The following is a 16685-nucleotide window of genomic DNA, read 5'->3' on the forward strand; positions in this document are numbered from 1 at the left end:
GTTACCCAGAACACCCATTACTCTTCAGAGGAGTGGTGTTTGGGTTAGCCTGGAGACAAGCAGGTATAATCAGTGAAAGAACGTTCATGGTGGCTTCATAAAGAGGTTCTAGTTGGGTGACACTCATGTAGGTTGGGTTTCCACACACACTGCCTCTTGTTCTTTTCCAATCTCTCACCCTCCCTTTCTCCCCCGTTTCTTATATTCTTTGTGGCCTTTCTTTTGCTATCTTGCATTCTCTTTTTCTTTCTCCTCACACACATGCGCAAGCAAGACACACAAGTCAGTTCAGGCGCTGGGTATTAAAGAATGCTCTTTGAGAATGAGGGATGAAAAGAGGAGAGTCGGAGGGAGAAAGAGGCTCGTGGTTTGATGTCCAGAATACAACCGTGGGTGAGGGGAGAACAAGAGAGGAAAAGAGGACAGGAGAGAGAGAGAGAGGATCCAGCTGGTTCTTTTCATAATGAAGGACGCCCGCTTGTGTGTGTGTCGGTGTGTATGAAAGAGAGGGTGAAAGAGAGAGACATGCAGGCGGAGAGAAGAGACGAAGAAAAAGGTAGAAAGAGACAGACCGAGAGGGTATTAAAGATGGGTTCACATTAACTTTTCAGTAGATGTGGGACTGACACGAGTCTCTGGGTCTCCTCCACTCTGCCACGCTTCTTTGACTGCAGACTTGGATCTCTTTTTCTTCTACTCACACTGTACTTAATCTAAGCTTTTTAGGGTGGTTCGGTTGCTCATAAATATCACATGCATTATAGATATACTGTAAGAGTGTGTTTGTGTGTGTTTGTGTGTGTGTGTGTGTGTGTGTGTGTACAGGTCACAGTCTGACCGTCTCGTTCCCATCTGTCTTTGTACCCGGTCACGCACCCCATCACACACCACCTCACACACACTTTCCCTCTCTTTGGCTAAATCCGATTATCTGGCCTGCGTCAGCTAACGAGACCCCCGTGAAGCTAGCCCCCCCCACCCCCCACCCACCCAACAACCCCAGCCAGTTTCTTTCTTTCTCGCCCTCTCTCTCTCTCTCTCATTCATACACACACACACTCAGTGACAGCCAACAGCCTGTGTCTCTAAATACACAAACACCCTCGCACACACAAGCACACTCACGCTGCTCCAGGCTCAGATTGGACAGAGGACTCCCTAATTATGCTTTAATTGTCCGTCTCTGTCTGTCCAGCTGCCTCGTGTGTAAAACACAGAGCCGCGGCCTGACTGATCACTCTGGACCAAGACATATTGTGAACGACACCAAAAGATGTATGTGAAAGAGAGAAAAGGGGGAGAGTGGGGAGGGGGAGAGGAAGAGGTCGGCAAAGAAAGAAAGATGTGGTACAGATGGCACACATCATTGCTTTAACTGCCTCGCAGTAGCTCTGTTTACATGCATGTAGTAACCCAGCTACTGACCAAAACCCAGTTAAAAGAAATACGGATACAAAGATACAAAAACCTTCCAAACATCCTCAGGAGATCGTTTGTTCTGTGATTTATGTTAACACTTTCACTCAAACTGTCTTGACTGATAGGTGACTATTATTATTCCATAAAAGACAGAATTTGGGCTTGAAGCTGCACTAAAAGTGACGATTCAGCTTTTATCTTGTTCCATTATGTCTGGCAAATTTGTGTCAAAGCACACACAGCTGTTTCCACAGGAAGTGAATGTGATCAGTATTGTGACTTGCACAACTAAAAGTTAGTACTCAGCAGATGAAGACATGATTGCTCACCTGAAATACTATGGCGTCATCAGCTAAACTGAGTTCAGAATATTTCAGTTCTTCATCTTTAAAATACAACAACACCAACAGTCTACAGGCGTGCTTGCAGCACTGTGAGACTGTACTTTGGCACAGCATGCTAACATGCTGGTGTAATTTTACAGTGTTCACCATCTAAGTTTAGCGTGTTAGCATGGTATTTGCTAAATAGTACTAAACACAGAGTACAGCTGAGGCTAATGAGAATGCCTTTAGTTTTGCAGGTCATTAACCAAAGTATTAGACAAGTTACATTTTTGACCTGATGATGCACAAGATGAGAAGTTAAGGGATCACCAAAGTTATTCAAATTCATCCTGTAAGGACCATGGAACCCATTCAAAAGCTGTAGAGATATTTCACTAAAACAACAAAACTGTCAATCTCATGGTGGCACTAAAGGAAAAATCAGGGGATGAGTAAATTCAGTAGCCTTCATCATCTGGGGACCATGAATGTTTGTAAAAAATGTCATGGAAAAACATCAATAGTTGTTGAGATATTTCAGTCTGGACCAAAGTGAGAGACCAAACTCTCTTTGAGCATCACAAAAAACATCTTGAGGCCTTGGAATAAAAACCAAACAGCTTTAATATCCAAGGGTTTGTTTTCTTGATAGTCATAATGTGTATCACTTAATTAGGATTCCACTAAGAATTCACACATTTTTATTTTTGTCTGTTCACATTACTCTACAAGAAAGTTGACCAACCGCCAATCTCCCCAAAAACATGGTGTGATACACACCATTGATACCATGTAATTGATTTGCTATGAGTAGACTAAGTAACAGAATATCCCTCTTTATTTGAAAGTGTGAAAAGGAGCAGGCAACAGCTAAGTCCCCCCATTTTGATTTAATTTCCTCTAATACTTGGTTAAAACATCATCCAGTATTCAATTCAAAGGCTTTATTGGCATGAAAATGTTATTTTCATTCTGCTGATCATCTTTTTTTCATAAAAATGTAGTAAGTAGTAAGTTAAGATTTAGATTATCTTTGGATGTGCCAGCAAGTCACTTGATTTAATGTGGTATGTGTGTGAGTGTGTATTTTTCCCATGCACCACTTAACGGGACTCTTAAATCCTGAGTGCTGCACAGCGCTTCATTTACTCGCACATTCTTGTACGTTTGCTCGTCTGGCTTACTGTTTGTTTTGGCGCAGAAACAGAGGAGGATTTTCTTTTGGGCTACATCCCTCTCACAAACTCGGTACATGAGACTCAGTTTGTAAAACTAATGTTTTACTTGAGAGCTACTGAGCTAATAGAGCAAAATATTTGGAGAGCGAGGGATACTGGATATGGATGAAGATGAAACAGAAAAGAAGAACATAAGGAAAACAAGAGGCGGGATAAAAATAGAGGCAAGGGAAGTGAAAGTAAAGCAAGAGGAAGTGAAAGAACAGTGGAGCGAGACATGAGATCTTTTCATCAAATGTCAACGCTTGACTGACCCTTGACCTTCGTGTGTTTTGCGGGTCACGGTGAATCACAGCATCTGACCCTGGTGGAATGTGTCTCACAAACACTCACATACACAACACTGAGCAAGCAAAGTGTGTATTTTTGACAGCTCTCCCTATTATCTCCTCAATATATACTCAGTGCCTTCTTTTTTCCCCCTCCATCCTTCGCTCTCTTTCTTCCTCACAGCAGAGTGATAACAAGGCGGTCATCCCTCGGCTCCTCTCGTCTCTCTTTAGACATTTTGAGCAAACACTCTTTCATCTTCCCTGTCTATGTTTCTCTGCCCTGTTATTAAAACTAGCCCGTCAAACAACTATGATTCCCAGAAGCCCATCCTCCCCACCCTTGGCAGTTTCTCACAACAAATAAATTATTTAAATGTAGATTTTGTAGTCCAGAAATTGATGACATTATTAATTTATGTTATCATACAGAGCATGGGGCTGGGCTGTTCATTAGCAAAATATACAGTATGTCCAGAATATGAATATTAATTTGAGTGTAGATCTCTGGCTTTTAATGATACGTAACTTACTGTTTGGAGGGTTTTATAGAAACTTATTTTGGGAATGTTGTTGAGTGGTTGTTTACTGTTGCTTCCCTGATGTATCAATTATTTACTAGTCCTGTATCTTACAGTAAATCCTGGCATATCAGTTAATTTTATCTTATGCCTAGCAAGCACTATGTTTCATATAAGCCGTATGAAATATGCCCTCCATATGTTGATAACTTACTTTGATTGGAGAGTCAAAGATTGCTAAATTAATTTGGCAGTTTAACCCCCAGTCACTCAAACAACAGTGTCCTTTTCGTGCAGTTGTTCCTTGTTTCTACACATTTGAGCCTCACACTCTCAACACACTGAACTCCACTGCCTTCATGCATTACTGTACCGTAGGATTTATGACACTGTATGTGCTGCATTGAATTCATTAACAGAAATGGAGCTCCTTCCCTTCCTGCAGCTCTCCGTCCTTCCCCTCCCTCTTTCCCCGCCTCTCCTCTCTGTAATGCAATCTCCTTGTCACGTTGTTTCTCCATAGCTACATGTACAGAGAGTTAGAGAGCCGCACTGTTCCCTATCCCCACTGGAACCAGTTTGGGTCCATCCTGTGCCCTAGCTGCTACTCTCCCATTTATATCTGGGACACTGTGTGCATCCTAATGTCCCTATTGAATGAAGAACACTGACAGTGACGAGGGCCTTCTAGCTTCCCTCAGGGTCCCTTAATAGTTTTTACCGCAGCTCATACACCTTTAAGGGAATACTGCTACTTGTAGCTTGCGACTTGCTGCTGTTTGGATTTACAGCAGTTACAATAGATTCCAATGGAGAACCAAAGTCATGGCAAAAAACATGTTGAAATATCCTTAAAAACTTCTCGCCAAGCCAAGTCCTGCAACCCAATCCACTTCTTTGCAATTGATCCATATGTTTAGTATGCTCCAAAGAAATATTGTTTTGCTAAAAGTTGTAGTCATTGTGGTTTTATTGTTTGTCTTTGTCTCCTCCTATCATTCCTCGAGATGCAATGTACAGTACTGAACTTTTCTGTGTTTGTGTCTTTTTGACTTCCACTTACTGTTATGTATTTGAACATAACCAATACTTTTTGTAAACCAGCCTGTCATGTTATAATTCAGTGCTGTCAATCAGACCAATATATCTTACTGTAAGTCATTAGATTTTGTAATGTAGAGGGATTTCAGCTTAGTTCTGTATCTTGTGCTGTTAGCCACTGTCTACATGGGACATATCCAACCACTAAATGACACTCAGCAATACCTTTTTGAGTTTTACCTTAAGCAACTTTTCATCGTGATAAAAATTGTGTACGTCTTTAAAACCTGCATTGTTAACACATTACTACCATTCCCTCTGACTTCCTATGCTCAAGTTTTTAATCACATCCTTTTTTTCTGTCTTTTCTCTGCAGTATGTAGTGGGGCCGTGACTGTGGAGGTGGCTCCTAAAGTGGAGGTGTTAAAAGGAGAGACTGCCAAACTGCCCTGCACGTACAATGTCTCACCATCATCAAGCAACACTGTTGTTGAATGGTACATTGTAAGTAATTTCCAGATATTAATATTCTTTATTCAAATATTTTTTGACAGGAAAAATGTGAAAGTTATTAGGAATACTTTGTAAAGCAGTGTATTGTCAAAAGTTGTATTTTTAAACTCAATTTCAGGTTTCAGGTCCCATATTTTCTCTACTTATTTCTTTTTCTTTGTCTTTTTTCACCTTCTTCTATTACACCTCTCACCCCCCCCCCCCCCCCCCCCCTCTCGTTTTGTATCTCCTGTCTGTCCATCCACTCAGGAGGAGCAGGGAACCAGGAAGCGCGTGGCTTTCCGCTCCCAGGGTGGTGAGGGAAAGAGCGATGACGGCAGCCCTGTGACTGGACGGGTCACTATCGGAGAGGACTTCACCTTGACCATCTCCTCAGTTCAACCCTCTGACGAGCTCGTCTTCTACTGCCAGGTCACCGCTGGCCCTGCTGGGGTTGGAGATGCCGCCACTATGCTCAAAGTCTTCTGTGAGTCGGCCAGAGCCCTTTGGCCTTTTATATGACCTTAACATGACCTTTTTCAAAGAGACTCCCCCCTCACTTTCCCATCAGTTGGTGATGAGTGGAATTTATGTCTTGTTTTGTTACTGTCACTGCCACTAGAGGTTTATGGCTTTAATCAGATCTATGTGTGTGTTCATGCATACTTTAATTTAGAAATGGCTTAATTGTACCTTATGCATGTAATGCATTTTGCTGATTGCATTTCACGCAGACTCAAAGCAGCTCCATGCAAAATGTCTTTATGTAAATATAGTATCATAAAGTATGATTTGTCACAATCGTCTACATCTGTCAAGAATAGAGCAGACTTCAGCTAATATTTTTTCATCAAGTGTTGGACTTTTCCAAAACCTGAGGTTACCAATTTCCTTTTGATAAGTTCCCCTGAGGTCAATTAGCCACAATCTAATCACTCATGACACAATTGATGAATAGTTCAATCACACCTGTCATGTCTCATATATCTCACCTTAATAACGGTCCAGATTTATCACCAAGGCGCTGAGGGCTGACCCTTGATGCAGGCCGCTGTGTCCTTGCCGCTTCCACAGCAACCCCTGAGCAGACATCAATCACACTTTTAGCATCTAGTGGCCCAACCAAAATGAATACGATTCATTTGCATTTCGGATTAGACTCTAAAGAGGGAAAACTTGTGTTGGGAGAATAGCAAAACAAGCCTTTCTTTAGTCAAGCTTCCACTTGAAAAAGAGCTTCCAAGTTAACCATTAACATTTATGCACTCAGAGGCACTGAAGTTTAAAGCAATCTCATAAAATAAGCTATTAATCTTGAATGGGCCAGTCAGTGGTAGGCAATCCCTCAATGCACTGCTATTTGACAAAGGCCTTTTAGATGCCCACAGTTGTAAGAAAACAACCTGTCTCACAACCAGCAATTATTCTTTGTCCTCATTCGACCACTTGGCTCATTGGGGGATGAATTATAGTGTGTCTGTCCTGCCTTAACTTAATAGGACTGAGTTATGAGGTCTCATGTGGGTTGAGCTGCAGCAGTGATAGTCTGGTTTCTCTCTCTCGGGAGGCCTGCAGTAGAGAGTAAACAGTATGTCTGCTAAGCAGGAACAGAATATAACGGACTTAAAATGAACCTGCCTGTACGTCTCTGCGTGTCGTGTGCCGTCTTAACTCTCTCAACATTTAGATTACTTATTTAAGGCTAAAAACCTTTATTCAGCTGAATGTAAGAGGCTGTAAAAGAGAGCTTTAGTCATGGTCAGAGCGTTTAGGGTGAAGAAACCAGCTTTTGAATGTTGTCGTTATACATCTAATTGCATTGCACAGTATGTGGAATGGCTATAAAAATGCATCAGTAGTTTTGGGAGCAGTGTAATAAAAAGGACTAAAAACAAATGATTGAGCCAGACTGTGAGAAGAATACCCATCTACTGTTTATTTTTATAAGCAGTCGACAGCTGCAGGCAGTGATAAGTTGACCTTGCATGTGAACAAGTGAGCTACGGAATAAAGCAGAGAAACAAGAGGGAGCTCTCACACCTGTGTGTGTGTGTGTGTGTGTGTGTGTGTGAGTGAGCCAGAGAGAGGGGGAGTGTTTTTTTGTGTTATTTGACCCTTATCAGCTCATGTGAACCAGGTCACAGCGAAATAATGTGAAGCAGGATATTTACTGCTCAACTTAATTAACAAGGTCAGCAGGATTGTGCGTTGAACTGCATACATGGGAGTAGACTGTGCGGGTTTGTGTGTGCTTGTATCCACGTTAAAGGTTTTCCTTCCAGTGAATCATAGTGATATAATAACGATTTCTCTCCCTCCCTTTTCCTGTCTCAGTTGCTCCCGAGAAGCCAGAACTCACAAAGCCCTCAAGTCAGGCCATTTCTGCAGGAGAGACTACCAGCTCAGAGGTATGTGTGTGCAGTTTCTATAGTTGTGTGTGCATCCTGCGTGTGAGCATAATTTCTGATTTCATATGAACATTGAAGACAAACATTTTGGGTCGATTTGTCCATGTATATCAGATTGGCACTTGTGTGACAAAGAATGGACATCCCCAGCCAAGAATTATCTGGTTCAAAGATGACCAGCCCCTACCTGAGGTCAAGGACAGGAAAGAGAGTACGTGTCTAATAGTAAATATATATTCTAATATCATAAACTGTGCAAAGCAGAAGATAATCTGTGTACTTTATTCCTTCCTTCCTTCTTCCATCCCTCCTCTCTGTCAGAGACCTACATGATTCCCTCGGTGGTGAAGGAGGCCTCCGGTCTCTACACTATCAAGAGCACCCTGAACATGCAGCCCACCAAGGCAGACAAGGACTCTGTGTTCCAGTGCACCGTGGAGTACAGCATGCCAGCAGACCAGATCAAACAGAAGAAGTCCAACACCATCACCATCAATCTCAACTGTGAGTGGACAGGAGGGACAAGAGTTTTAATCAGTTAGCTTTAGAGGTGCTGGTAGTCAAATTTTGTTAGCAGATTTAGCACCAGGCTAGCTGTTTCCCACTGTTTCCAAACTTTATGCTAAGCTAAGCTAGTATTTGGTCACAAATCAAAGCACTGGATAGTTGTCAAGACATTTCACTTAAAGCCAAAAATGTCAACCTGCTGGTGGCACTACAGGAAGAATCAGGGGATCACCAAAGTCATTAGGATTCATCGTCTGGGGACCATAAATGTTTGTACAAAATGTCATGGCAATCCATCCAATACTTGTTGAGGTATTTTTAATGTGGACCAAAGTGGTTGAGACTTGACATTCGTAGAGCCGCTGGCATGGCATGGCAAAAAAAGACCCCTGATATTTGAAAATGAATCTATTTATCTAAGCCTCTCCCTATCTTCCATCCTCATTCTTCATTTTAAGAAAAACATATTCTTTTCAAAATTAAACATTGTCAACAAACAGCTATTAGTGTTATCTTTACTTCCTGGACCCATTTCATTGGTTGCATATCTTTCCTCCTGCTAAACACTGTGGAATTTGATTCTGCTAAAGAAGAATGATGAGGCAAGGAAAGAGGAGGTACTGGGAAAGTTAAACATCCCTTCTGGAATGCATTGCACATCTCTGACTGATGATATACAGTATAACAGTGTAAATGTATCCAAAGGAGGAATTTTCACCTGTTCCATATCTGTTCTCGTCCATCTAGATCCCTCTGAGAAGGCAACCTTTTCCCTACTCAACACTGATCCAGTCAAAGAGGGCGATGCTGTTACCATGAAGTGTGAGACTGATGGAAACCCTCAGCCTGAGTTTGACTTCACTAAAGATGTACGTGTGCATTTCATGTACATATACACAAATGTTTTGTTGTTTTTACTGCTTTTGCAAAAAGTACCCCATCTTTTTATAAGAATTTGATAATCTTTGTTCCTCTCTCACACATGTCTTTACTCATGTCTCTCTATGCCAATCCCTGTCCTTCCACCTTCAGGGAAAAGACCTCACTGCTCAGGGCGGTCTCCTGACGCTGAAATCTGTCAAGCGCACAGACGATGGTGTGTACAAGTGCACAGCCACTGATTTCGATAACCTGGACGCTGACTTGAGTGGAACAATCACCCTCACTGTCCACTGTGAGTGGGCCAAAGACACACACACACACACACATAGATGCACACAACTGCAGAATTATGTAAACACACATAAAGAACAATTTATCTCCTGTTTGTGCAGTTTTGCCTTCGCAGTAAGCCCTTCTTTTCATCAGTAAATCATAGAATTAAAAAGGTTAGAGTGAGAATGAGCTTTAATGGAATCCTTTCAGGAGGCTGCTATCCAATTCACTTTTTCACAGTTCATCTGTTACTTTAATGTTATTCCAACTACACTCCCTAATTTGATCTTATCACACACATTAAGCGGAGATAGCATGGAATAGGCTTAACTTGGGCTTCGAAATGGGCTTAACTTCAGAGTAAGTGCATTAGCTTTGTACTCACAAAAATAATTAAATATTCTGCTTAGTGCGGCTGTTTTAACAGCCTTATTACATGGTTGTTTAAGCTATGACAAGCTTTTTGATTGTAAGTGGCACTTCTTTAACTCCTTAGAATGTATAGAGGGCCTCAGGTTTCATGTGTCTTCAATTGCTCTTTTTCTCTCTGTCAGACATCGATCCAGTGAGCGTGATCCCTGCCCAGCCTCAAGTCGTCATGCTCGGAGACAATGTGGAGTGGCAGTGTAAGACAAAGGCCTCTACTGCGCATACTGTTCAGTGGAAAAAGGTGTGTTTCATCGCTTTCTCAACCTTCCTTCCTTTCTCCTTTCATAAAGAAGTAGTCTAGTAGTTTTTAAATGCAAACCGTCTTACATATTAACAGCACTGGCTGGATGTTGAACAATTATTCAGTCCTTCCTGGGGCTCCGTATTTGTGGTCTATTTTGTGATTCTGGATTAGCTTTCGTGCAAGTTTTTAACAACACCACGTTTCTTCATTGGATAACATAGAATTTCATAATGTGACACCAACAGTAACTTACTTAGTGCGCAGCTGTCATACAACACTGGAGCCTTTGGATCGGTGGCAGTGCTCCCTTTAAAGACAGTTGTGGCCCTGCTACACAAGCTGCATTGTGTTGTGTCCAATTGCAGCAACTGGAGAGTGGACACTGGTGTTTGTTCCTTTTTGTGAATGAGAAATAAACAACACCAATACATATTGTACATTATTATATACAGTACTGTATCATATACTAATGACATCTTATATAATTCATCATAAATCCTAAGAATTGTTAAGCTAGATGTGCTGAAACAGCAACAGCTGATTAGAGTAATAGATAATTAAAACAATTTGAAGTTTGCACACTCTGCGTGTAGCAGACTGAATGTAATAGTTAACAGCAAAGAAAGCGCTCCTTCTGTTGACTCTTTTCTGTGGCAAAATAAATATATGCTCTGAATTTATTCTCTCCAGTAAACAAACCAAAGAAAAGACGATTTGCTAACTCTTACAGTCTCTTTGAAGAGGATCAGTACATTCTGATACTGGTGTGGTAGCAGTGGAGTTTTTGGTATTCATCTCTTCTCCTCCACTTGTGATGTGCAGAGTGTTCCTCCAGTGTCAGGCCTGTTGTTGTAGCCTGTGTATCTATTGTTGTGTCTCCTGGGGTGTGATATAAACTCACCGACTGCTGGTTTTCTGGGTAGAGAGCGTGTTTATTCTTATTCCTATGAGAAGAAGTTGAGAGGAATTGCAAAAGGCAGGTTCATCATGGCGGACTGACTTTGATCTGTTATCACTGCGCTTTGGAACAGTGTGTGTGAAGGTTTCTTCTTCTGCTTTCCCAGCATAGCAGCGCGCCTTCAAACTAGATATTCACAATGCTGTTCTGCTTTTATATTCGCACACAGAGAATAAAAAGAAAGAAGTGAGGGCTGATAGCGTGAGTCCAGTTGGTTTTATTTCTGTGTGTGTGTTCATGCAGGGCTCTGAGGTGCTCTCTCAGGATGGTACACTGTCAATACAAGACGTTTCCTATGATAAAGCTGGACAGTACATGTGTGTTGGAGCCGTGCCATCTGTGCCAGGACTGACTTCCCAGGCCAGTGTCAACCTCACTGTCAAAGGTAACACACTCGCATAGACACACACACACATTCACAGACCTACATGCACAGTCGACCTCTAAAAAACAAATGAAACTGTGTTTGGACAAGACTATATTGTAAATATTTCAATCACATCAGCATCTGTATTGTTATGTTTTTTTTGAGGATGCAACTGACAGAAGGTGTGGCTTCCTATTCTGATTATAATTTAGTGTCAGCATGGGATGAAACTGTTCGTGCACTGTAAAACATCATACAGGAGTTTGGTAGAATTAACTAATCTTTTGTTATTTGCTTGGGGGGAACTTGTGTTATTAAGTTGAACCAGCCTAAAATTATTTACAGTGTGTGTGTGTGTGTGTGCGCATATACGCGCATTTGAGCTTTTGCTGTGTTGTGCTGTGGAAAGTTCCCCCCTGGTGACTGGCTTTCTCACGCCCTTTCCAGGAAAGCCGATGATTGAGACTCCAGCTGTGGGAGAGGTGGGGAAGGAAGGAGACATGGTGACCCTGAAGTGCTCGGCCTACGGCTCTCCCGCTCCTCAGTTCACCTGGAAGCCCTCAGGAAAGGAGGTGCGAATGTGAAAACACAATTGAGACAAGTGGAGATAAAAATACAACATACGATTACCTGATCTGTTTCCTTACAGTTAGCAGGAATCAAGATGTAAACAGATGTAATTGCTACTTTCCTGGGAGGGATTGCACAAGTAAAACTATAAAAACAGAGGTGAAGTTGTATTCCAAACAAACAGAGCTATCACTGTTAGGGTTTTCATTTGGGTCAAGATGTGAAGTTTGAGGCATGATTTATCATAAATTCTTAAGCTCTTCTTCTCGGTATACTGGTATGTTAGACTTCAAAAGCAATTGAAAAAAGAGGGAGAGAAATAGCTTGCGGGACTATGGAAAGTAATATTTTATTCTAATATGTCATATTGATGTGATATAGTTGAAAAGAAATCCCATACGAAGCAGCTTTAAAGAAACGACACAGGGGGAATACAGCTTCATAATTGAAATACTGCATAAAATAAAGTGATAAAATGAGATAAAACTTGATGCTTCTGAAAAATTTCTGAACATTTCAGAAGCAAATAGTGATGTATGTAAGACCAAAGATGAGAGATATTTAAACTTGCATAAATGACCATTTTTTAGAGAGCAGATCTTGATGTAGAAATGAGAATCAAGGGAAGATCAGATCAGTAGAGTGTGCAAATGATAACAACCAGACTTTTTAAGACAAAGAAAGAATGAGCGCAGTATATTAAGAACAGGAAACTATGCCACAGATTTAAAATGTAGGCAAGAAATGATGGAGGAATATGTAAAAATGCATGTCTTCTCTTTGTCGTCCTTCCTCCATCTCTCTTCGCTCCTGCCAGTCAGTATCAGTGGAAGGTAACAAGGTGGTGAGCACCATGACTCTAGAAGCCACGGCCGAGATCATGAAGGACGGCGTGACCTGCGAGGTCTCCAACGAGCACGGAACAGATAGCAAGACCTTTGCGGTATCTCTCAAAAGAGGTCAGTGTCAGGAGATGACAGCAGCGATAAAGCCTCTTTATCTCCCTCCCTCCCTCCCCTTCATGTTGTCTCTCAGGATGTTGTCTTCAAGTCACTGCAGGCTTTTGATCTTTAGTCGTGATACTGAGATGTGTTTTCGTAATGAGCCTAAAAAGTATTTGATTTGATGAAACATGTTTTGTTGGAAAAAGGTGAAACAGGTGTGTGTTCACTAAGTGGACAGGTTGCACCACACAAACTAGTTCTTATGTAGAGATTAGTTGTTACTAATATATACACCCAGAAACTACTGGGTGTCACTGTTGTGTAGCTAACTGAGCTAACTGACTAAACCAATGTTAGCTTGCTAATAAATGAGTAAAAGACATACGGAATATAGTCGACAAACCAGACCTGACGCTGCTGTTTAATGAATGAATGTTTGTGAACATGGATTTTTTTAAATTATACTCATGAAATGACTAAATAACATTAGCTGCATTAGCTTAATCAGATATTTCTCCACTCATTCTAAACTGCATCAATACTGCTAACTCTGAAACTCATATTTCTCCATGTAAGCAGATGTTAGGTTCAATATATCGTTTGCCTCCTAAAACAGTTTTCATTTTTTGAAGTCATGCTATAGCTTGTGATGCTACAATGACTTCCTGTTTACATAGTCGATTGCTTTTGACTGGACATGGTGCTATACATGTTTTCTAGCAACCAATTTACACATCACGGTTGCTGAAGTCATAAGATGTTTCAGTATAATCTAAATTAGTAAATCACTAGTTTGAAACCAGCTAGTAGTTTCTAAGAGGGACTTGCACAGTCTTAGTAATGGATTTAAGAAGAGCTGGTGCAACCAAATCCTGGTTTCTTTTGCTCTTTTACTGGCACCACAACCTGCAAACTGAAACCTTTCTTCTTCTTCTTCTTCTTCTTCTCCTCTCTTGCAGCAATTGACAACTCGGCCAACAGAGGTAGAGCCTTCTCCCTTCTCCTCCTCCTCACCTCCCTCCTTCTCTCAGGACTCTTTGTTGTACAGACCCTTTAATTTAGAAATCCCCCCTCCACCCTTCTCCTCTTGCCCCGGCCCCTCCATCTCACACACACACACACACACACACACACACACACACACACACACACACACACACACACACACACACACACTCACACTCTCCCTCCACTGTACTGTAATCTTGTATATTTGCCCTCTTGCTACCGAACACTGTGGATATTGTATATTGTTATTCTTCTTCTCTTGTCACCTTTGTATGATGTCTGTCCTATATTTTGTGGATGCTACTACAACTTTTGTGGCCCCTTGGGGACAATAAAGGAATCTATTCTATTCTATTTCTTCCTTTCCTCTCTGTGCTTCTTCACTGTGTCTCCTTTTTGGTCACCTCTTCTTTCCGACTGCCTTCTTGTTTCTCGCTTTTCCCTTTCGTCGTTTCCGCTCGCCGGGGTGCCGTGTGTAGGATCTTGTAACCTTAGCTTTCATGTGCGTATGCTCTTAGCGGTGTGTGTGTGTTGTGGTTGTTGCTTTGCTATGCTATGGGACTGAGAAACTCTCTTTCTTTCAAAGTGCTGCTCTCTGGAAACCCTGTGCTTAAGTCAGGTCTGTATCGCTAACCCTATTGACATGTGTATGGCGTTCGTCTAGAACTGTAAGTCACTGTATGTGTGTTGATGTCTGTGTGCACACACAGGTTAATGTATTTGTGCTTACAAGAGCTAATGTGTTTGTGTAAACGTACTTGTATTACTGTAGTTGAGAGGACAGACTTTTATATTGGATTTAGAAACTTTGCTGTCAGTCTCCATCACGACTTTGAAATATTTTTCTTTTCGATTAATCAGCTGATTATTTTCTCAACGAATCATTTGGTCGCTAAAATGTCAGGAAACTGTGAAAAATGCCTCTTACAATCTTCTAAAACCTACATTAACGTCTGCAGATGTTTTGTTTTGTCCAATCACCCCTAAAACTATCAATTCAATATAACATGAGACAATGAAAAACAACAAATCCTCATAGTTGAGAAGCAGGAACTAGGGAGTTTTTTTTAATTGAAACAATGAATGAATTGCCAAAAAAAGTGCTGATTATTTTTTTCTATCGACTAAACAATTAATCGATGAATCTTTTCAGCTCTACAGGAATGTTGTCTACTACAAATATGATAGACGTTACTCCCTGAACCACAGCTACTGTACTGTTCAGCAGTAATATCACATTTTCTTTGTATGTTTTGTTTTTTCATTTAATCTTTTACTTCAATGTGGTCCCAAATTGAATATATCCAGTGAATCACCCTGCCCTAATGATTTGCTAAAACTGAAATAATTTCATTATTTTGGTTTTCAAAGAGAAGATCAAGTGTATCACAATGGCCGACAAAAGAAACATTTAGGTGGAAATGTTTCAGGTGTCCTTATGTAAGACAGTAATGAACAACATGCAGGCAAAGAACCTTTCCTCCACGTGGTTATTTTGCATATAAGTACACCTCAGAGCATAATGACATTCTTACACCACAGCCACTTATCACAGTCAAAGAGGAGTTATGTTCAAATCTGCATCCATTTTGAAAGCTTTTGTAGTTAATTTAACTCATGCTGAGTTCAGTTTAGCCACAGAGAGAAGCAGAAGTACTGACAAGAAAGCAAACGAGCATATTTAAATAAAAACAGGTATTAAATGTTATAGTTTATGTAGAACAACATTTAATCTGATCAAATTATTGTTGTGTCATGTCCTCACAAGTATGGTAATACAAGTGTAGGTGGATGGGTGAGTATGTTCAGTGTTGTTTTCTGGCTCTGGTCAGCTGTCTAGTATTATCTGTGAGTGTACAGGCCCCGCTTTTGGGTCCCATAGCTTTTCAGTCATTGCATTCAAAAGTTAGGCTAACCCCACATCCCACTCCCCGCCCCTGCTCCTTCCCCTTCTCCTCTCCACCCACCCATTCATCCATCCATTGTCTTCATCTGGACCCCACCCGTCCCCATCCTCTCCCTCTCTCCATCCTCCCCTCCTCATCCCATCGCCTTTTCTCTCCCTCCTGTGGTATTCCAAATGAAATTATTTTCCTGCCCCTGCCTCACTCTCTTCTACCCCACAAATCAAACACATCCATCCCCTCACACCCCTCATGATGCCCCTCTCCCTACCACCAAATCAAAAACTCCCCATTTCCTCCACCTTCCTCCCACCTCCTCCACTGTGATCAATCCCTCACCCCCCCCCCCCCCACACCTTCCTCCCACCTCTGTCCTCCCTCCACCATCCCACCAACCCTCCACCCCACCACCCGTCCCTCCATGTGTCCCTCCATTGCGGCGCTGTAGCTGACAAGCAGCAGGGAGGCTCCAGCGGGGTGGTGATAGCCGTGGTGGTGTGTGTTCTGCTGCTCCTGCTGCTGGTGGCCCTCATCTACTTCCTGAACAAGAAGAGCAAGCTGCCCTGCAGCAAGAAGGACAAGAAGGAAGTGTAAGTAGACGGGAGGGGGGGGTCGAAGGAGGGAGGGAGGGGAGGAATAGGGGGTAGAAGGGATTAATGTTGGCTGTGATTACCTCATGTGACTCAATAACCACTAAAGGAAAAGTACACTGTGGTGCTGTTTGTAAGGATGTTCTTTGTGAAAAAGATGGGAAACAAACTCATCAGAAGTAGATTTATTAGGGGCTCTACAAAGAAAAGTGATCATAAAAGAAGTAAAGTACATTCCAGCTTGTGTACATACAAAATAGATAAAGTTAATAAAATGAGGAAATATTGCACATCA

At 41.6% G+C, this 16685-nt stretch overlaps 1 protein-coding gene across 1 annotated transcript in view; it reads left to right on the forward strand.

Moving 5' to 3' along the window:
- bcam (basal cell adhesion molecule (Lutheran blood group)) overlaps positions 1-16685 on the forward strand; it is a 47175-nt gene that overhangs the window by 26776 nt on the left and 3714 nt on the right. Inside the window, exons 2-15 of the mRNA XM_070911931.1 lie at positions 5191-5318; positions 5577-5793; positions 7641-7714; positions 7829-7925; positions 8036-8218; positions 8969-9090; positions 9254-9395; positions 9931-10046; positions 11251-11392; positions 11822-11946; positions 12762-12903; positions 13848-13871; positions 14483-14515; positions 16249-16390. Of these exons, the coding sequence (XP_070768032.1) occupies positions 5191-5318; positions 5577-5793; positions 7641-7714; positions 7829-7925; positions 8036-8218; positions 8969-9090; positions 9254-9395; positions 9931-10046; positions 11251-11392; positions 11822-11946; positions 12762-12903; positions 13848-13871; positions 14483-14515; positions 16249-16390 (1687 nt within the window). The remainder of the gene's footprint in view (positions 1-5190; positions 5319-5576; positions 5794-7640; positions 7715-7828; positions 7926-8035; positions 8219-8968; positions 9091-9253; positions 9396-9930; positions 10047-11250; positions 11393-11821; positions 11947-12761; positions 12904-13847; positions 13872-14482; positions 14516-16248; positions 16391-16685) is intronic.

The sequence above is a fragment of the Enoplosus armatus genome, chromosome 9 (genome assembly GCF_043641665.1).
Source record: "Enoplosus armatus isolate fEnoArm2 chromosome 9, fEnoArm2.hap1, whole genome shotgun sequence".
NCBI classification, from domain to species: domain Eukaryota; kingdom Metazoa; phylum Chordata; class Actinopteri; order Centrarchiformes; family Enoplosidae; genus Enoplosus; species Enoplosus armatus.